General features: G+C 30.9%; 1 protein-coding gene and 2 long non-coding RNA genes across 3 annotated transcripts in view; 2 read left to right on the forward strand and 1 right to left on the reverse strand.

Annotated features, from left to right (window-relative positions):
* Positions 1–22983, forward strand: part of Coa7 (Cytochrome c oxidase assembly factor 7) — a 49008-nt gene that overhangs the window by 1057 nt on the left and 24968 nt on the right. The window contains exon 3 of the mRNA XM_074117939.1: positions 181–297. Within this exon, the coding sequence (XP_073974040.1) occupies positions 181–297 (117 nt within the window). The remainder of the gene's footprint in view (positions 1–180; positions 298–22983) is intronic.
* On the reverse strand, positions 292–16599 carry LOC141448990 (uncharacterized). The gene is made up of 3 exons (XR_012455288.1): positions 16524–16599; positions 6611–6811; positions 292–3159 (listed from the first exon to the last, which is right to left on the reverse strand). It is a non-coding gene; the product is annotated as an uncharacterized lncRNA (long non-coding RNA).
* LOC141448989 (uncharacterized) lies at positions 6778–12530 on the forward strand. The gene is made up of 2 exons (XR_012455287.1): positions 6778–8129; positions 9700–12530. It is a non-coding gene; the product is annotated as an uncharacterized lncRNA (long non-coding RNA).

Genomic DNA, 22983 nt, shown 5'->3' on the forward strand with positions numbered 1-22983 from the left:
GGGGCATAAACAATACTCGCTTTTATGCTACCAAAATATTTTATTCATGAATCGATTGCCACTCTTAACAGATTTTTTTTTTTTTAATTTATCAACATACCTTTATAATCAAAATGTATTACACTCTACTTGATATTTTGTTGCGCTTTTCATTGATTTTCCTTTCAATGATTTTTTTAGAGTCTGGAGTATTACGATAAAGGCTGTGATTTGGGGGACATTGATTCATGTTTCCGAGCTGGTGTGATTAGCGTATTAAATAGTAAAAAAACGAAACCCTTTTCTACCTTCAGTCATGTAAGTAATATTATTCTTTAAGTAACTAACTTTTTTTTTATTAGACCAAATGATAAAACTTAAACGAAAACCGCACAGAAATAAATTTCGTGATATGTGTTACATATTCGTGTCTTATTCAAGTGTCTCTCAGATCCAGGTTTTTAAAATTCATGTTCCTATGAAGAAGTATAACATGCTGATAAATGAATGTGAAAGAAAAGAATATTTGGCGTATTTTTTTATTTTCTTAATATTGTAGCAAAACAACCAGCAAAAGCATCCTGAAAAGTGTTGAAAAAGTTAAAGGTCTTAGTAAGTTGGGAAAGAAATATTTCTATTTTCATGAACAGTGCTTTAGGATCCCTGCTACAGCAGATATGATTTATTGTATTTATCTGAAATCCTTCTGATTATCGCTGCTCTCCTCCATTATTTATTTGTAAGTTTTTTTTTTGTTTAAAATTTAAAAAGATGTATGGAAGTTTTTTCCGTGTTAAATTAGGAATTTTTTGATTCATCACCTCCTAACAAAAATATTCGAATCACCCTTAATGAATAATAATTTATAAATATTTTTGCCCATCTCTAATGAGAATAATAGAATTTTTTTTTGAGCGCTAAAAAAGAATCGGTTTATTCTCTTTGGGCCAATTTGGAAGCAACCATAAAATAAATTAAGCATCTTATTAACGTTATTTAAAAATTTATAAGAAATTGAAGATTTCTTATATACTATGTCACCGAGAAGCCGACTCTGGTTTTTTCTTCTAGTTCTAAAAAAATAGTTTAATTTTGTTTGGTGTGGTTTGTGGTGGACAAGCGTTTGTGAGATTATTTCTTAATATCCTTTAAACTAATTTTACTGAATGATTCTTCGTAACATTGATAAGAAATTATACAGATACAGATGCCCCTAAGAATGATGAAGAAATAAAATTTACTGACGGAAAGGAATAGGAACATACAAAGAAGAATAAGGGACATCAGAAGAGAACTTTACGTGGAATGTAGTACGCAAAGGTGAACTTATTAATCCCACTAATTGTAGATCGGCGTTCGTTGAGAAGAAGAAAGAATTTTCTGGAGAACTATTAAAGCAAAATTGGATGCTCGGTGAGTTCAGCAGAAGGAAGATGCTAATATAAGAGAAGTTGTGCAAAGTAGCCAAAGAAGAGAATTATATTTCAATGCAACTTAAGGGAAATATGTAGATGTGGTAGCAGCTTTTCTGAACGGAGAAAGTAATGGGATTAGTGTATTTAAATTGTATCATCCATTATAAGAAGATAATTTTTATTTTTTAATTATTTATTTACTGCATAAACTTACATCTAGTAAATATAATAAATGCAAAAGATAAGTGCAAGAGTGGAGCAGTTGTCCAGTGATAGCCCTCCGAAACAATTACAAGCAGTGAGAAAGGAGAAATATGCATGCGGATAGATAGTGAATGAGATGAAGGGTGAAGTAGAGCTGTAGGGTTCAGTCAAACCAACAAACATACGGATAGTACAAAAATTTCAGTCAAAACTACTCCTGACAGATAGCTGACACTCCTTTCTACGGTGACTAACCTTACTCTTCATGACGACCTCAACATCCCATACATATCAACAATTCGCCAAGGCGAAATTTAAGTCTTTCAAGCCTCTGGGCAAGCCTTTCACCCAAATAGATGATCTATTTTTGGCATTTATTCTTTTCTTAAAAATGACTTATGATTATGTTAAACTATTTAGTTTAATTAAAGGCCAAATTTTAATAAATGAATTTTGTTTGCTAAACATCTTGGAATTGGTAGAAAAGATTTGACAGGATTTCAGAGTTTGGAAGAATGTATGAATAAATACCATATTCCATTTACTAATATAAACACTGGTAGCAAGCTTTAAGTGGTATGCAACTTTTGTTAAGGAAATGGAAAATTGGAATATGTTTACCTATTCACTGCGTTTTTTTATTGAAATCCGGCAGTGACAAAGTAACTCAGTAAAGTCTGGAAAATCACTTTAGTAGAGAATGAAATCTGTAACTCAAATTTAAGACCATCCGCTTAAGTCACTTCCTTTCTAAACTTTGTGAAGAAAATTATGAATTTCTTCATCAAACCAGTTACGTTTCATATAAATGCATGTTGGTTCTGTACGGATATATGTCTCAAATGCTAGTTGATTTATTCAATTCAAGTAAATTTGTTGGAATCAATTTTGCCGAAAGGTTTCTATACGAACTTAGGAATAACGTATGGTCTGTACATAAATTTGGCTGGAAACCTTTTTTAAGAGAAGTTTCATTTTATTGGGACCCTGAGGATGCTGTGACATGTTTTTTTCAACAGTCTAATTTTCTGAGAACACATAAATATTGAAGTCAACTATCTTTAAAAGTAAAAATTCAAATTTTTCTGAACCTAATAATTACCATAAATTGCGGTGAAAGACAATCTTGTGAGTACATTATTTACTGTTACGAATTCATAACCAGATATAAAAATAATTTCTGAGAGGGATAGTGATTACAAAAATTTGACAACCTCTACCTAGTTGTAATATGTATTGCAGTTTTTTCTCTTGATAAAAATCCTTTATAAACAAATTTACTTTTTATTACTTTTTCATCAATTCAGACTGTGCGGATGGTTGTGGAATGTCTGTGTGTGTATTTGCATTCATTGGATTGTTAAGGTTTTAAAAAAAGTAAAAACTTTCATTGACAGCGTTGAACATTGAAATATCAAAACTCTGATTAGAAGATATCAACTTTCCAAATTGAAGGTACTCCTTGAAAGTCTGCATTCATTACTGATCTAGTTCTCGGTCATGCCTTACGTAACAATGAACGCCATGAGTACATCATTTTGTGAAGCAATCCCCTTGGTTTCTGTAAAAGAAAAACAAGTAACTGTTAAACTTATTTTTACTTTAATGATATCTTTCCATGAAGGTATTTTTATTAAATGATGTTGGTACAGCTGCTGAGGGAAAGTGAAATTAAAAGTGAAACTTAAAACTCATTGTAGAATCTGCTGGTTAGTTCTTACAATTGCTTTCTTTTTAACAAAACTGTCAGAACATGACAAGCTAATAATACAGGCGGCCCCTGTACGTGATGTAAGACATGACTCTATGAGATAGAAGGTTTTATTATTTAAAAAATATTATTTAATATCAATGTTACTTAGTATTGTGTATTATTATTGCTGCTACTACAAGGATTTCTATTTCAAGAGAAGATTTTTTTTTTTAATACTTGCTTATCCCAACTCTCCGTTTCTTCTGTCATGGAGCCGACATAGAATCGCTTGATTTTTTAATTGTTTTTTTCTTTCCTAATGTTTATTTTATAACTTAAGAGATCTTGTTACTTCCATGATTTTGTGAACATATTCTCACTGACAATCTCATTGTGGAAGCTATTGTGTCCTAAATAAAATGAGCAATTTTTAAATGACAAATTAATGCTCAAAATCTTGTCTGCTAAAATCAACCTCCACTCCTGGAGAACTAAATTCTGTGATCTCTTCTGACCACAGTGTTTTTATTGTTGTTTAAAATTTTAAACATTTTGTCTTCGTTAATTAAGTAGTTGTACCTTTATTAAATTTTGAAAAATAATTATTGTCACCGGGTTATCGACTTTCGTGGAGTCAGCCATTAATAAAAAGTTTACAAAATGCATAAAAGAAAACAATTATCAAATAGTAAGGATATGAAAAAAAAAAAAAAAAAAATAGTTTTTAGATGTAGAAGCAATGTACTTAATCACTCGCGAAAAAGTTTTTAAAAAATATTTAAAAGATAATAATTAAGTAGCGAAGTTCAAAAAACATAATTTTAATGTTTGAAAAACATAAGAAAAAAAATAAAAGAAAGAATATAAATACCGATGAAAGAAAAAAGGAATAAAGAGTCTCAAGCGAATACACAAATTAATTTCAGTGACTGCAATTGGTGATGAAATTTGCTTGAAACTTTAAAAATCGCTAAAAAAAAACCACAACATTTTTCCTGAAATGCAATTTTGTTAAGCTTTTTTTCTTAAAAATTGGAATTTACATGTTGAATTTATATTATTAAGGTAATGAGACCATAAATCTCACCTAAATGGTACTTGAGAAGAAGCTTAATCCACCCACCTATCCCCTCCCTCAGGATTGCTCGGGGAAAATTTTTCAAACAAAAGCAATAGATCAACAGCATGTATGCATACGAAGTTGAGAGAAAAGCGAAGAGTCTTCGAGAAAATTCCTGCACCGAAAAGCTGTTGAATAAAGGTGGCCTTTCTAGTTTGCCTGGTTTTGTTCAAAAGCTTATTTATAGCTGGGTCCAATGATGAGACCGATTTGAAATATCTAATAGGAACTTACTGCGATTTTCCATTTTTTATTCTTACCGAACACACATTCCTTTTATACTAGTACAAGTAATCATTTTCTTTTTAAGGCTAACATAACTATTAAAAGAATCAGTCTCCCTTTCTTTCAAAGTAATTGCCTTTGACTAACTTTAATATTGCTAAATCTGGGAACCCATACCTAATGCAGTTAACCTTGTCCCAGATTTACTTCCTAGTAAAAGATTCATGAGGTTATTATTTTTGCGTCACCATTAGGCTTTCTGATATTTTTTTCATTGACGTGGTAAGTAGTGTTCAAAATTATCCACTCTAATTTTTCTTTGCCCAATTACTTCTTTGGTTGTATTGATTTGTATAGTAAATACTTATGAAATGCACAGTTATCTTTTTTATATACATGTATATAATTCTAATGCAACAGTCAGAATTGAAGAAACAATTTAATTTTCAGATGACCTCGTACGTTTTTCGATCACTTGTGGCACATTTCTTTAGTTCGAGTTGATGCCACTAGATTGTACCTTGTTTTACTTACTTTGAATTGTACTGTTGAAATTAATGAAGATCCAAATTGCAAGAATTCGTAAGTTGTAATTGTGAAACGTTACACTGTAACGTTGCTCACTATTAAAATGAAATTTGGGAGCTGCAGTTGTTTGATTCTCATATTGTTGCAATCATTGGTTCTTATTAGGTTATTAATTTACGGAAGGTATTCTAGCACACTCATGGTACATAATGTGGGAATTGGGAATTTATTACCCCATAAGATTACCGTCCGCATCTTTGATTATTTCTTAGATTGAATATTATCCAGCATCGACCTACGTTCACTGTTTCACCTTTGTATTTATTTCTAAGTAAGAAAATTCTTTAAAACTTCCACAAACTATTATGTATCTTAACTAGCGTTTAGATTGCACAATCTATACGGATAATTGATCTCTATCAGTGCCTTGTACATTCCTGGTAAAACCGCTCAAATTTTAAACATGTAATTTACTGTCTTCTCATCTAAACATGAATCTAATGTTAATGCAGTTATACTCCTTTGAAGTAGAATACGCCCTCCGTACCATTTCAGAGCCAATGATGAGGACACACTTTCGGGCTGAAATGTTGGGCAATTTAGGGAAAGACAAGTTTTTAAGACCTCCATTCAGCAAACAAATGAAGAAAAAACAAGATAGTAGGGTGAATGGTAATATAAATAACATTTAAATACATTGTCAAAATTACAATGTTGAAAGGGCAATTTTATAAACTTTGTTTTTACAGATTTCTTTCTTAATGTTTTCTGATTCCCATCAAATAAAGTCTGAGCTTGGAGCAAAGATTTTTAGGGAAGTGGTTTCCAAGGATGTGGAGGTTTCTTTAAAAGAGGTAAAATTTCATTTTGCTATTTTCAAGGGCAAATTGATTAGATTTGGGGGAGTGGCTACATAGTATAGCCAAAAGCACAGCAGCCTAAAAATAACTGCAGTGGCTCCATTACAAGTCAGTCTGTTGATGGAACTGTAAGTTATAGTGCGTACATAAAATAAGTTTTTACATAGAATTGGCTTGAAGCTTCCATAAACCCAAGCAGTTGCATACAGCAGCCATTTTGCAAGCTCTATGTTTCTATCATATGAAATAGGTTGCGCACAAGAGTTGATAGTGTTGTTAGACTTAAGTTTACCAAGTTCTTGAATAAGTGGGAATACAATTGCTACACTTAGTAAATGTGTGCTTACATTGTTCAAACATAAATTTACATATTTAGATGACGGTGGAATTTGCTTTATATTCTCTTTTATACCGACACATCTATCCATCCATTAGGCCTTCCATGTTCGTGGCAATTCTCTCTTGCAAAATGTGTTTTAGTTCAAGGAAAGCATCATTTATTCAGTTATTAGTTTTTCCCCTGATATTTACTTTAAAATATAGAATTTAATTAAAGAATATGTTATTCTGCCGGAATATCACTTACTTCTTCTTCTTTTATCCGAAATCAGTCTTCTAATGTTAACAACCATTTAGTTGCAAGTACTTAATAGTGATAATAAGCTTCTTGATGCAAGATTCATCGACTGCAATATTATTGGCCTAGCATGGATGCAGGTTACATTCCCTACTTGACATTTTGCACTTAACATTCTGCCATACATCTACCTCCTCAGAAATTGCTGACCTGAAACAAAATTATTTCTTCAAAGATATCCTTATTAGTAGATGAAGCGAGAATTACTAAATTCCTTTAAGGTGATGTGCCCCATACATTCTATCTAGATGTGCTGTTGTGCAACACTATAATTTTTTTCGTGATTTTTGTGTTTTACGTAAGTTTAAATTTTTACATAAACCCTCTCATTCTGAAATTGTTATTTTTATATACTTATTTTTTTTAATATCGCATTTTAATGGAGGTTTAGTAAACAAACATTGGCGGTGCTCTCTAGTCGTAAATTTTTCCAGTAGCTTCGAACATGTAAGTTACATTGCCTGCAGTGCTAATCTCAACCTGGTAGCATGGTTTTTACTTAAATCTATGATAAGAAGCCTCAAAAATAAATTTTCCAGGGAAAATGGTTCAAATAGAAATGATTAATACAAACTTTATTGTTTTTAATTTTTTTTTTTTTTTTTTTCTCTCTAATGGGTTCCTCGAAACTTGTATTTCCAATGAAAATAGAACTTGGAAAATTATCAAACCCTCTTAAAAGAGAATCTTGTAAATTCAGCTAATACATAAAGTTATTATGTCATTAGAACCCTTAGAGCACTTTGAATTAACGTGGTTACAATCTCATTGCATGTTTTCATTTTTTTGAAAATTAAAGCCTCAAAATAATTAGGAATTTAAGGTTTATTTGAACTATAATAGATACACTCTAAGATTACTAATTTATGTAAGATGTTTAGGGAAATGTCAAAAGTTCATAGATTGTGTTGTCGATACCATGCATATTTTTATTTTTGTAGGAATCATGCTATATTTTTTACTTACTTTCTCTCCTGTTTATATGCAGAAATAAAACTAAGTATCCTAATGTTCTTGAGTTCAAGTGTGTGAGTCCATGTGTGTGAGTGTTTTTGAAAGTGCGTTTGTTTATATCATAATTTTTTTTATATATATTTAATAAAAAGATAAAAATAAAACTGATGTGAACATAAGACGGCTTCTGTTGCTACAATTTTAATTTTCTCAGTTACAACTAATTTATTTTTATCCTAACTCCTCTTTCAAAAACGTATTATTCTTTTAAAATAATATTCATCTTTGTTGGTGGCAGATTCACCTAAGAGAGAATATTTTAGTCTTATTTCATTGTTTTTTTGTTAATTTTTCGAACCTGAAGTCTACATCTCTTTACAGTTTTTACTGATCATTTTACATTGAACAATGGTTTTTACTTCAACTACGTCAACAAAAGTACTCATTAATTCAGATCTGAAGTTCCGTCCATTTGGGATATCTTTAACACGAACCGTACATAATCACGTGTGATGTAAGTGAACATATCGGACCCTCTTGGTTTTTTCTACATAATTTTAACTTTTTTTTTTTTACCCTTATCTAAAGGAGGTATTATCAAAGTTAGTTTATAAATTAAATAGACGGTTGTCTTTTTTGTTAGAATTATCTCTTGAATGCCATCATCGTACTGATAATTTTAATCTTACATTCTCTATAATAGTGATAAACACAATATAATACTCCGTGACAGATTACAAGGTAACTTTATCGCGGCCGTATAATTCCTTCCTTTAGATTGTTAATAATGAAATCTTTGTCATGTCATTTATTGTTGAGGTCATTACTTAATAACTTTAAATACTTTCAGTGCCTATAAAATAAATTACTAAAGATATAATTAATTTTTTTTTCCGTCTAGCTAATAATTATTTCTTCTTTATATTTACTTTCAAGTGTTTCTTTAAATCAATCTACAAAAGTAGATTCATTTTCATTGAAACTATATTTGAAGTAACTATAATATTTAGGTTTATCTTTTAATTTATTAATGCATTTATTTTGATTTGACCCGCATTTGTATATATAGGAACAATAAATTGTTCCACCACTAAAAATCTTAAAAGTAAGTTTAAAACCAACTTTTAAGATGACAAAGAACGAAGGACGAAAGCTGACATTGACTAATGACTGAAATTGGCTATGATCTTTCTTCCTTTATTTGCTTCATGTGCATCTGTTTCATCACCTTGTGATTTTCAAGGCATCGTAGATTGTCCAAAACATCAGTCAGAGCTGAATTCAAATCTTCTTCATCTCACATGAAATGAAGAATGTACATATACTCTTTTCACAAGTTCCTGGCCTCGCTTTCTCGGATGCTTTCTGAATCTTATCGCCACATCAGAAAACCTGTTGCTATCAAACGAAACCTGTTTTTAGGCTCGTTTCAGATCCTTTGGGTTGTAATTAAGTAGACAAATCTTCACTTACGTTAGTCTTGAAAGATTACTGGCGCTCTGTAGATCTCCCCCTTTCTAAGCTCTTGCTGGTGAGAGACCTGTCGCGAAAATAGCGTCTTACCTTGCTAAGGCAATGGCCATATGATAACCTTCTACTCTATACCAATATGGCTCGGCAGCTAAAATCGAGTGAATATTTCCGGCTCAGGTCACTGAGCTTGTCCGAAACTGCACCGAACCAGTTTTGAGCTATTGATGATAATCATTTTTTTGGCGACCTGGCTATGAGATAGGATTTAACTATATATAACTTCTTTTAGCATGAATTTCCGTCATGGAAATTTGTCCACAGGCTCTGAGAGTGGCAGATCCTTGGCCAAACATTCCAGCTCAGACCTTTCTGATACCCCACAATCGCATATTCCAAAAAAAATAATTGGTTATTATCTGGGCGTTACCATTTCTATCAAAGAAAATATTTGATGTGTAAAAGAGTTGTTAAAAACAAACTCTAAATGCTATTATACATCCAAGCTGTTTGCTTTTGATGAAATTAAGTTTCTCACCCATAATAATAATAAATAAATTTTTTTTCTTTGTTTTGATTCAATATAAAATATTTATTGACTAAATGTTTTACAGCTTGGTTTAATCCATCAGCTGAAAGTAAGATCTACACTGTAAATTAGTAAGAAATCGAATTGAAAATAAAAAGTAGAATAGAAATATAGATTCGTACTTCACTGGAGACTGCTTCGGGCATCAATGAACAAAGAAGTTGAAGGCTTAAAAATTTAAATTTAAAAAGTATATATATTGAAATGTCTACCTCATTTGACTAGATAATGTAATCAAAACAATTAATTCATGTTATAAATTATAAAAGGAAATGTTTTAAATTATGAATTTGAAATTAATATTTGTAAAGTATGAAGGATGGGACCAAATGATAGATCATATATATCGGACTTCTTGTTAACAGAATCATTAATTTGTTTAAAATAAATTCCTTAGGATGTAATTCAAAATAATTATTATCCTTAGGCCTTTCTAAGGAGATAACCAAATTGAAGCGTAATAGAAAAGCCCTAGATTGCATGTTATAAGTAGTGATTCAGTGCAGTAGTTTGTGCAGAGATTCATAAAGAGGGGTATAAGAGCCCAACCTTTATCATTGGTTTAAGTGAGACGTAAACGATTGTATCCAATTTTTCATTAGTAAATTATTGTGACCATTTTACATGTTGACAGATATATTGTTGTGTTATAAGTTAAATTTCTCTATTTAATTTGATTCATCAAAATATAAATGTATTATTGGTACCTTGTTCGCAATTATCTCCTACCCTATTATTACTTAGTAAACGCAGAACCGACGAGACAAGAAATCCTGTCCCTTATTACTTATCAAGCATATCCATGATATTGAAATATCTATGCTAAAGGCCTTCATTCAATTGCAAAGTGAACACAATTCAATCTCCTTATATCCATAGGGTATGATTCCAGATATACACTTTGCATCGGAGCTTAAAGCTCAAGCAGTGTGAAGCTTAAACGGAGTTTACTCGAGGAAAAACCAGAGAAATTATCTTCATTTAAATGACCTAGATTTGAAAGAATGGCTCCGTTGGATTGGGGGGGAATGCGGTTTAGACATTCCGGTCAATGAACTACTTTCATTTTGTTATTTCAAAACAGATAGATTCACAGTCCACCGTGTCATCAAAATCACTAGAATAGTTAGTAGGTTAATCCAATTTCAGAATCTATATAATTTTTTTACTGATTATTTTCAAAGGAAGGTTTGATAGATGAAGTTGATGGAGACACCGAGCTTTTATTATCTACTTAAAATTAAGTTTCATCTAATCTCAAACTGGTGGAAACCTTACATTCAAGAGAGTGGTGCCAATCGAAAGGCACAACAAATCTTATTTTCTTTACTGTTCTTCTCCATTGGTAACAATATTTTGTTTTTATTTCGCTGGTTTCTGTTGGTCTTGCTTTATTAATCTTGGAATGAAGAAGTCAGTCTAAAGCCAAAAATGCAATGCTGAGATAAAACGTTTCTTTTATAGCTTTCCTTGGTTTAGAATATGCTTGGCTAACCCAGGTGGGTGTTAGGCTGGCTACTTAGGATCTACATTATTGCACTGTAGATGTACTGATGTGTTTCGAAATCTCAGTTACATTGTCACCCTTCATCGAGAGCAGGATTTATCGAGAGCGTCGTGCAAACAATTGTAAGGGGTAATGTCCTTCTTCAGAGATCTGGCCATATTGCTTAATTGCAGAACAACCTATATACCGATGATACCATCTAATGCTCTTCAAATTCACTTAGGGGCCTGGAGAGATGTTGTTCTTAGCTAAGACTGGTGTTTAGCGGATCTACAGTCAGCTTATAGCTTATCATATATGTTCCTTTCTGATACCTTGAACTCATTAGTTCTTCATTATGTGTACGAACTTTTTGCAAGCAGGGAATTTGATATTTTAGACTCCTTCCTCTTTATCTGCAATGTATTTATCCAAATTAGTGTGAGGTAATGAAGAATATATTTGTGCTGATGAAATCTAAAACCAGTTGCTATTTGTCACGTAGTAACACTGGATGGATTTGTCCCTAACCTCACTAACCTCAAATTTACGAGCACTTGCATTAGAAACAAGTTGATACTGCCATGTACAAACAATAAACCCATAAAAAGTGAATTAACATAAATTTATCTTTTAATTTGTTTTTGATTATTTGTTTACATTCAATGTATTAGTGTGTACAGTAATAATGTTCCTATTTTTACGAGACAGTTAATCGACTGAGATAACTGCTTTCCAGAAGTAAATTGGTATATTGAGTTATATACCCCGTCCTTCGAATTTTGGACTTTGTTCATGCATGGCATGAATTATTCATAATAAAAATTGCTTGCTTTCCGTTTAATTAAGGGACAAGTAATAATAAATAATTGTAAAAAAGAGTTTCAGAAAACTATAATTAATAGGGAAATTTAAATATATATGTTTTTATGTTTTATTGATAGAACTGGTTGAATTTGCCCTAGGGAACGACAAGTAAATATGTAGATGTTTATTACATGTAAATATTGTTGTTTTTCTTAATAATTTAGTTCAAAAACTGTGGATTAAACTGTAAGAAACGAGCAGATGTACCTAGATAGAGATCCTTAATTACACATAAAGAAAATATCAGAGTTTAATACAAAGTTTGTCATCTACGAGAGTTAGGCTCAGCTGCATAATTAAATTAAATTAAATGTAATTGTAAACAATTAATGAAAGGTGATTAATCAGTTTAGATGTTTGGCAGTTGTTACAATACAAACTTCAATGGTTGGTTGGGGTCAAAAATCATGAATTCTCTTAAATGTTCAACACCTCTGGTGTTCTTATTCAGAAATTGGGAAGGAATTTATAAAAATAAAATATTAATATTTTATTATTTAGAAAAAATATTTTTTAATTTTTCTTAAGACAATTAAATTTATAAATTAAATAAAAATTCATTCTGGAAGTTTTCCTTTTTAAAATATTTTTTTCTTTATGATTTTTAGTTGGGACAGATTGTCAGGAATTGATAAACGATTCTCGTTTGTTTAGGCTACATATTGTGCATGCATAAATTTTTTGTGTATTCTCAATGGATTGTAATTTAATTTTGAAATTCTATTATACATATTATAATTCAACTAGGTTTTCTTTTTTTTTTGTATTGGTTTTTATTCCAAATCATAAGTTATAATGTACACAGTACACGGCCCTTAAAACCCCAAAAGAGCTCCGTTTAAAGAACACCCATGGATCCCCAAAAAGTACCCCTTACCCAAGTAAGAGGTGCTGCCAAGAATTTCTCTTGCTTTTGCTGAACACAAATTACCTCACTTATATTTGATTTATTTACTATTTGAGTAATATAATAATGATAATTTAGTTTTAATAAATAGTAACTTATTTTATTGTTCTTATCACAAAATATATGTGAGTCTTTCTACTTTAATATGCGGCCACTTCACTTAAAAACTAGAAAATTTATTGGTTTATTTATTGGTCCCAACAGTGGTACCTGTCAATAAGCTTTTCCACAAATTCATCCAGTCGGAAGTTAACTGAATTGAAAAACTCGATTGAACTGAATTTTCAGTTTTCTTTATCGGTATTTCTTTAAACTTATTCTTTTTTTTTTTCCTAATTTTGTGTGCACTCTATATTAAGTAAAGTTACGCATCATTCTAAAGTGTAATTTCAAAAACATTGAACTTATGCTTAAATAAAGACTACAAATTCCAAATTTGAAGTGAAGCTGTGACCAGAAGTTTTAGTTTGCATTATCTATTTTTCACTCTGTTTCCTCGAAAACTGCTTTTGCGATTTTTTCTAAAAAGTTTTTATTATATACGTTTTCTAAGGAAACTGATTTAATTGACCTTCTCCTCCTCTGAAACATCACTTTTACATATTGAAGGTTCAATCACCATTTTAGAATTTATGAATTAGGAATTGTAGCAAAAGTATTCTTTCGAAAAATATAAAGTAAGTACCAGTGTCCCCGGGTTACAACTTTTTCAAATGTTCTGCAATTTTCCTGGCTCTAACACTTTCATTTGAACTTGAAAATAATCTCTTAGGATCCATCACAGTTTGATAGCTTTTTTACCTGTTTCTTAAGATTATTTTATTGTTTTTTAGGTGTGTTCATGGGGAGTTGAGATATGCTTCCTTTAAGCGTAACCAAATTATTACAGTGAAACAAATTGATTGTGTATAATATTAAATTCTACATAATATTTACAACTATTTCCTATTTCATGTCCCTAAGGATCTTGTAAATTAAAAAACCTCGAGTTATTTGTTTTACTTTCCATTCTAAGGATTCCTTTTTAGTTTATTTTAATGTATATTTATTTTATTGCAATGTCCATAGTTATTTCTCCGTTTCTTTTTGCTTCGCGATGGAGTGCCTTTATTTGCCTATTTTTTCTTGTAATTATGTAATAATTATGTATTTTTTCTGAATGGTTATCTGTTATTTTTCCTTTAATTTATTTGCATTCTTCTTAGTTTTCATGATTAAGCTGTTGTACTGACCTACGCAATGTGTAAAACTTAAGCTTACACAAAATAAACTATCCTTTTGGTACAAATTAACCAAATTATAAGTTTTTAGAGAATTACTGACATTAATTTATTGCGTTAAGTAAAAAACTGTTCGATGGTACAGCCCAGTTTTTTTATTTAATTAATTTTTTGTTTGTTTACTAAAATATTATTTATGTACAATATATTATTTTGCAAATAATCATTAACTTGGTCTTAGAGATCATGAGATAGTAATTTTGTACTGAGAAAGTTAAATTAATTGTGCCGGTTTTTTATTTCATAAGTAGACGGACGGATTTTCAGATTAATAATTAGTTATTTTGCTACCCTAATAACAGAAAAGGTCAAGTGATTATTATAAATTTCCTTGCTCGAATATTTTGTACTTATGTCTGTTGGCCATTATTAATTATAGTATAAATCTAGTAACAAATTTTTGTCGACACTAGGATACCAATAGATACAATAAAAACTTGTTAAAAATATTTCCTGACAGTAGAGTACATTACTTTGGTGCACCAGTACTGGCTGCTTCCTTGCTTTCAGTTCAAGTAATCTTGAAATATGTATGGGCTCGTTATTAACGACAAGGTTTCTTAGAAGTTTATTAATGCTGTAAATTGTACATGCTAGTTCGCTGTGGTAGAAATATTATTTTTATTGAAGTAAATGTAACTAGTATGTTACAAGGGCAGCCATACCTTTTATTACAGTACATTAAACTAGTAGGTTTAATGTATTTTTAATGCCTGCAAATTAATAATTAGAAGTACAAAAGCGTTTATGAAAATTATTATTACTACTTCGTTTTTAACGGCTATTCTTTGTTATATTTCGGATAGGGCGTTTCGCAGTTCTCTAGAGAAAAGTAGTTTCCATCTATTCGGATAGTAAGACCGTGTTGAAGATGCTGAGTTCATGAGTTTACACTACAAAGTGATGTTAGAATGTTCTAGTAGACTGAAAAAAACTGGATTTTGTTGAAGAAGTTATTCTGGTCTGGATCAGTAACGTGAGTTGGATAGGGAGGTCAAATCGGGAGTCTTATTCTCCCCCATTGGTCCTGAACCATCTGTTGGCATCATCTGGTCACCGTAGAAGACCAAAAATCTTGGGAAGGCTGTATGAAATTTAAAATGTAATTTAAAAAACAATACTTTTCCTAGGTAAAATTTTTATTGTTTTACTGTGATTTTTTTTATTGTTTAAATTTTAAATTCAATTCAATTTATTAATAAGTAGTTATTGTCAGTGGTTGTGCAGTTATCTATTGATATTCATTGATTCATTTCTCATTTAAAGTAGAACTGATAAATTTAAATCACACTTCAACAGCTTTGTTGTTCCATTGCTAATTCTTCCGTATTGAACTATGAACTTTTATCACTACGTAATACCGAATAGAATATGTTCTACTTGTTTATAAATTGCTCTGGAAATGATAACGTTATCAGACATTCAGTTGTAAACAGCTCCTTTACATGGTTTCATTATTCTAGAATCAATTTTTACTCTCCTCGTTCTGTTTCATTACTTTATTATTCAACATGGAATAAAATTCATGTTGATAACGGTTAGATTATGCGTATATTTTTCTGTAATTAATCGTAAATTCGTAATTTCATGTGATCCAAATCTGGAGCACATGTACTTCAATAAACTCTCAATAGAATTATTGTATTTAGAGGTGAATCTTATTTCTTTTATTTTATTACTTTTTTTTAATAACTGCGAAATTGTAATCTTTTTTTGCAAATTCATCACAAATCAAACAATTTAAAGAGAAAAACAATATATTTTCGATTATCATCATGTTTAACCCAGAAAACAAAGGAACTTGGACAGTGAGTTCGTCAATTATTAAGATTTATCGGCGAATTGCACTTAATTATTAAGAAGAAGCTGAATTAAATTTTAGGCATCGGTGACAGCGAGGATTATGACAAAATGTTTGTGGTGGTATAGGTCATGTGCGTTAATGTCCCCGGCCAGGGAGAGTTAGTGCGTCATCCTTCCTGAAGACGAAGTGGAAGGCAACCAGAAAGAGTTTGGGAGACAGAGATAAAGGAAGAGATGGCTGCAAAAGGACACGTCCAGACCACTTAGATTATAGAGAATTATGATGATTTGATGGCAACTGCAAAAGTAAGGAAACAGCTGAAAAAGTATGGTTTTTTTTTCCTCAAGTCGATGTGATCCTTGCTTTGGGCACAACATCAATATAATCAGAAGTTTGTATTTGGAGCAAGAAGATTGCTTGCTATCATTGACGGAGTGATAGGGTTTGAAAGATTACCAAAAATGGAGCAGATTGGTTATTTTAAAAGTAATTTTGTTGTACGTACGTCTTCAGATCTTTCAGTGCCGTGGGAAACCAGACTCGCCCCGAGTGACAATAAAGTAAGCCCAGCTCAGTTTGTACAATTAAGTTAACTAGGCTATAGAGGGAATGTCATGCTGTAAAGATGTTTGAAGATGAAGGGTGAGGGTACGCCTTAGAGAAGAGTGGGGAGATCTATAAAAAAAGTGGACGTTAGACATAATTGAAGACGTAATTCATTGTTTGAAGCCCTATTGGGTAATGTACTAGCCACTTCGGCAAGGCTTTTGACGACATTACTAGTCCACTACTTAATATAGTGACCGTGAGTTCTCACAAAAATACATCCCAGGCCATCTCTAGCTCTTCACTACCCAATTTACTTCTACACTCTGCAAATCCTATATTTTACGTCCAGATTCTTAACACTTAAAGAAACACCGCAAAGCCCTTTTCAGTTTACATTGCAAAGAATGAATAGGAAAGAGCTGTTACAGTTATTACAGAAGTAACAAATAACAAATAAGGCAATAGTCTATAGATGAGGCTAAGTCCCTGTAACGAAGACATGGCACCAATGAAGCCTCTAGAGACTCAAACGTTGCGTACCGAACTTCGTGAACGCTGTTGAGGACAGTGGAACTTTTTGAAAGCCACACGTGACGAGGGTGTAGTAATCTGCGAAATTATTAACTTTTCTTCTTTCAGCTACCAAATTGTTGAAAAATTCCATTAATTCGATCTTTACGAATAATTATACGACCTTCCTCACTGAATCACATAATCTGTCTTATATCTTTGTTAAAATAAGGTTTTAGTTTTTTCTTAATTAAAAATATTTCATCATGCATTTCTGAGCAGACATCTGCTAATTGTCTTTTTTTTTGTCAGTTTCCTTTTAGAAACAAACTAGCTTATTTTCGTCTAATTAACAAAGCAATAAATAATTTAAAAGTGAACTAACATGTTTTGCAATATACAACACTTTAATTATAAAATATTTTCCCATATAAAATATGAGTTTATTTCAGACGTAATAAGCTTTAGTTTTTTCATTACGAATTTTGTTAAATCATTGTCAGTAATTTATTTGTGATGTTAATAATCGTAAAGTTGTGATTCGCATTTTGTTTTATTGCAATATAGATTTTTTTTTTTACATTCTCTTACTCTATTAGAATGAAAAGATATTGTAATATTGCAGATTTTCGATTTTAAGATTTCACCGAAAATATCCTTTATAATACTTTACCTTATTGTAATACTTTTAATACGAAGAAGTGTTTTTTCTTACAAATACCTTACCGAATTATAGTAGCTCATTAAGGCTTATATCACATTCTGTCAAGCATATAACCATTGAGGGATGTTTAGAATTTTCCTCTAAAGTTCCATTTACGTTACTCGAAAACATTCACCACTATGTAGAAACCAGTTTTTCGGACTCAGGCAGACCTTTCTGGCGAATATTAACAAAATCTACCTTTCACTATTATAATTAAGGAAAGTAAATGCGAACACCAATTTTGTACACGAAAATTTAGCAATATAATTATCCTCTTGCCATAAAGGATAAAGTAATCCCAGAACGCTTCTATAGTGCAATAAAGTTTTGTGGTTACATAACATCAAAATCATATATTATGTGGTATTGGAAAGCTAATAATTTCATAATACGATAAACCGGTATGTTGAGGAATAGTTGCAAGTTGGTGTACTCGTAGATAGTTATTAGATTATCATTTTTGCTGTTTTTAAATTGCAGTAATATTTCAAATGATTTCCCCTCTTCTAATGGAATCTGACATAGTAATCTTTCTGGTTATAACTAAATGTGTCAGTGAGGCGAATTAGCCAACTTTCTTTCATTTAACTGTACGTGTCCATTTTTGTGTAAATTTTCATTTGGGTTTCTGATTGATTGTCTAACTTCTGACTGTTTCAAGTTTTTCGACTAATAGCCTAACGACAAAATTGGCTAATTGAAAGTGACGGTGTTTTTAGTTTTGTTTTTTGTTTTGCAAAAAAAGTTGATATTATTGGAAATATAATTTCATGTGATGTAATAAAGCACTTGCATAGTTTTTAGAAATTAAACAAGGTGAAAAAAGAATTCATTTAAGTGTAACTTACCTATTGAACTGGCCATGTTGTATTTGTGACATTGCGGAGGTACCTTTTTTTTGCTGAAATAAACAAAAAATTCTCTTGAGAAAGCGCAGTCCATGTTATATATCATATGGTATTAAAGAAAAGGTTTTCTAAATATTTTATGCCTTCAATCTTTCATTATTGTTTTCCCTCAAATACCTGTTGTACAGAAATCAACCAGAAAAATGTGAAAGTCTTGAGGCGGCAGAAAGAAATCTTGGACTTACGGTAGAAGTAAATTTTTATGCAAGTTTTCGATCAGACGGCATTAGCAATAACAAAAGGGTTCCTTAAAAAAAGGTAAGTTGGTAATCATGTTCTTCAAATAACGCTAGAATAAAAGAAATGATGGGGGTAATTACAGAATCTTCTCTAACAGGTCATCGAATTGTTCCAGTACTAATTGACATATTGATTTACCCTTCTCTGTGGAAGGTTTATTAGATCTCCTTATTTCAACCTGGTACCTAGTGTACTAGAGCTGTAGTGTAAGCTTAGGAAATGTACAATTGACCGAAATCAAGAAAACTAAAACAAAACTGCAATAAGCAAAAAGAATTCGTTACAAAAAGTTATTTATAACTCAGAAAATAAGAGCAAAACAGAATGGGAGATTATTAATAAAAATTGTATAATAATCTGAAAGAATATAACATCATAATAAATGCTGAGAAATTTAATGCTCACTTATTAAATATTTAAGGAACTAGCTCTTTAAATGACTTCTAGCAAATTCTGTGTTCTATATCATCCGAAACTAAATTCATTTGAATGTAAATAAAGAGAAGTCAGGTGTGTATAATGGCTGAGCGGTGAAAAACATGAAAGGTAGAAAAATGTCTGACATTTTGTTGTTTTTTTAATTAATTTTTTAAAACATAATAGTCCTGATGGACTATATAGTATGTAGAGTTTCTTAAAAGTGTTAACAAATTTATAAAGTTATATTTAGGTTCAAAAAAAGGGATGTTATCATGAATTATATAACTATCGGCCGATTTCATTGGTCCTAGTTTTATCAAAAATATATGAAAATAATAGCAAAACAACTATTAGAATGCCTGGAAGATAATTACATAATTAGCTAGGCACAATTTGGTTACAAAGAATGTTAAAACCGTTGTTGATGGCATAGCTTAAGTTATAATAAAGTTATTTATTATATATTATATAGTTTTATAGATGTAATAAAGTTGTGCAATTTTTTATGGCAACGATACTAAAGGGAAAGGAGAACAAGGGAACATGTGGGATCTGAGTTACAAGTGTCTCTTGAGCTACTGCTGCTCAAACTCGAGTACTGTGGTATTTGGAGAACGTGCTTGGTAGGACGGGCTCTGTGTATTAGTTATTATTATTGGTATTCCGGGCATAGTGAAACTAAAGGAGGTGTCTCTTTGATTTAGGGCCTTTGCTTTGTTTACTATACATATACGATGTACTATACACTATACTACCTAGCAACTAAAGGGAGGATTGCTGAGGAATGGTCTTGTCTAAAAGAATGGTTAAATAGCTTTCCAGCCCTACAACATCAAGATTAGACAGAATAAGAGTTTTAGACAGAATAATATTTAAAATGAAAACAAAAAAGAAAAATATAGTACCATTTTTTGGTATATTGCTACGTTACCTTGGAAACAACTGAGCTGTGATCTATCTCACATAACTTGCCTGATGAAGAAGTAGAGAGACGTTCCATCATGAGTAATGAAGCTACAGTCTGTTCCGGATTATTTCACTCAAGAATGGTTCATCGAATTGAACTTCAGAAAGTTTCATCAAGAGAAGCCTCAATTATTTTTAAATTTCAAAAAAAGAACAGAAAGATAATGTTTAAAAGGATAAGAGAAAACCATAGTCCTTTATTCCCAGCTTTAAATTTCATGACTCTACGTTTACTCTGTAAAAACAAAAAAATCGAATACAAATAAGTATATCAGAAGCGACAGATAATATTCGTAAAATGCTGATATAAACTTCCAAAAAGACTAACAAAATATGCATTAATGTCAAACACTGTATCTGCGATGGTATATAATAAAATACCAAATGAGGCAGATGGATTATATCTACCTGTGATTAAAAAAATATAAATAAATCCATAGTTTTTTAATGGTGAAATGTTTTAATGGCATAAGGAAGTTTATAGGACTGGACTGAAGTCATGTTGATGGTTGAAATTCATGTTATATAATCTTTGTGAAATTATGAATATGCACTACTTGGGTTTATATTAAAGTTCATTTTAATGATCACAAACGTGATCAATGATGTAACATTTAATGTTGGATTAGTTTTTTTTTTTACACGTCCATTATATTGTTTAAACAAATGTATACATAACCATAAATCTTATATCAAATATTAGAATAATTATTTCTATCGATAAAACAAATGTAATTCTCTTTCAGTGAATAGCGAATCCCTTAGAAAGTCTTCTTTCTTTTAATGTAAAAATCAACTAGTAAATTGGACATTACCCTATTTGTTTATTTTTAAGCAGTTACAAATTCACTTCTATTGTGCCCCAGAGTATCAAATCAAATAATGTTTAATTTCTGATAGACTACAGAATTTTATAACTAACATTTGGTTTTAATATTTAAAGAAGGACTGATTGGAGAAGCTCAATTGTGCCCAATGAATCGAGAATAAAGTTCTATTTTCCAAATTGTTGGTGACAAATTAGTCAGCATCTGCGTATCTTTAATCACAGAGTAGAACGTTCTTGGTTAGGAGAATTGTAGTTTATGAAGACGAGTGTTCTTTTTGGGGACAGGCTCCTTTGAATTGCAGTGCAAAAGATAGATAAATATAAAATTACATTCTCTCTGGTTATCCTAATCCAATCGACAGTTTGGAGGGCATGATTTCTCCTATAATGAAGTAAGTCAATGTCAATAAATGTTTTGATAATCCGCATTGATGTAATATATCTATTCCACTCCTTTTTCCAATTAGATTATTTCCTTGTTACTTGAGCTTTGAACCACTCTCCCAGTTAGATGAAAATTTCCTGTTAATATATTTTGGAAGTCAGCATTGTGGTCATAAATCTCTTTCATTTTAATTATTTACTTGTTTGTTACACGAGGTCTGAATCCAATCCCTCTACTTAAAATTAAATTTCGTATAAATATGTTTTTATTGGATTAATTCTATTTGAGCCTTGAAATATTGAAAAAGAAAAAAAGTATTTAAAAGATAAAAGCTACTTGGCTTAGTAATGATAAATTGGAATTTAAAAACAAATGATATTTTAACGTACGACTATATTATTAAAATATACTCCATATTTTTATGTGGTGTACTGTAGTAAGTACATGCTTCGGCGAATTGCGGAATTATAAATATTCCGGACAATAACGTTAATTCTTTTTGTCACAGTCTCACGGATGATTTGCTACTCATTTCAGTGATGGTGTGACAATCTCGAGTTGAAAGTTGTTTTAGTATCATTTCCTGTAGGAAATAAATCTAACTAGTAGATAGTTTCTTTTTTATGAAATCTAATTTCGGAAGTAAGAAAATCAAATTAAATCTTCTATTTTTAACAATTATTTTATTCGTATAACAGATATCACTGTTTTTTTATTGTGTTAATAAATGTTCTTTATTAGGTTAGAGAATGTGTTAGATCGCTTTTGTCCAGCACTACCAGAAATAATAATTGACAGCTTTTTCCTTTTTTCAATTCCAAGTATTTGCGTCATGCTTTTGGTATTTTCGTATATTGGACACATCAAGATCTATAACTTGGGTTACAAAGCATCTTGCGGTTATCACCTGTGGATTAATTTTAAGTGAAAAAGTTCCTAGTTTGTAATAAAAATGTGAAAAATATTTGTATTCTACATTCATGAGGAAATTGTTTGCCCGTTCCACATCAGACTTTTGTTTCATCATGTGTTATCTCCGGAACTCCTGTTTAGTATTGATAGGATGAATGGTGTTGAATTGAAAAAATTAAAATTTTAACGCTTTGGTAATCCACTTTGTAAAATTTTACTGAAATATATAATTTGAAAATTACGTTTAAAGGAATATTTTGTTGTGTAGTTTTATCTGAATGATCTTTCACCCATAATTTACAATATTTTTTCTGAATTTTTCTGGAATAATGTTTATTTAATCATTTTTTTATGTCACTCACAAGCTTACTGATACTGGCAAATCTTCGCAGGACATACTTGTGCATTAATCAACACAGTTCGGTCTCTTCACGATTTATCATATTTAGTATGTATTCTGGCTGGTTCTCGCTTGAAGTTATATAATAATTCAGTCTCGCCCACTCCTCATGGTCGAATTAACCCGTTCTGTTTACCTTT

Source organism: Rhodnius prolixus, unplaced genomic scaffold (genome assembly GCF_049639745.1).
Source record: "Rhodnius prolixus isolate KJV_2025 unplaced genomic scaffold, Rpr scaffold_2, whole genome shotgun sequence".
In the NCBI taxonomy this organism is placed as follows: Eukaryota; Metazoa; Arthropoda; class Insecta; order Hemiptera; family Reduviidae; genus Rhodnius; species Rhodnius prolixus.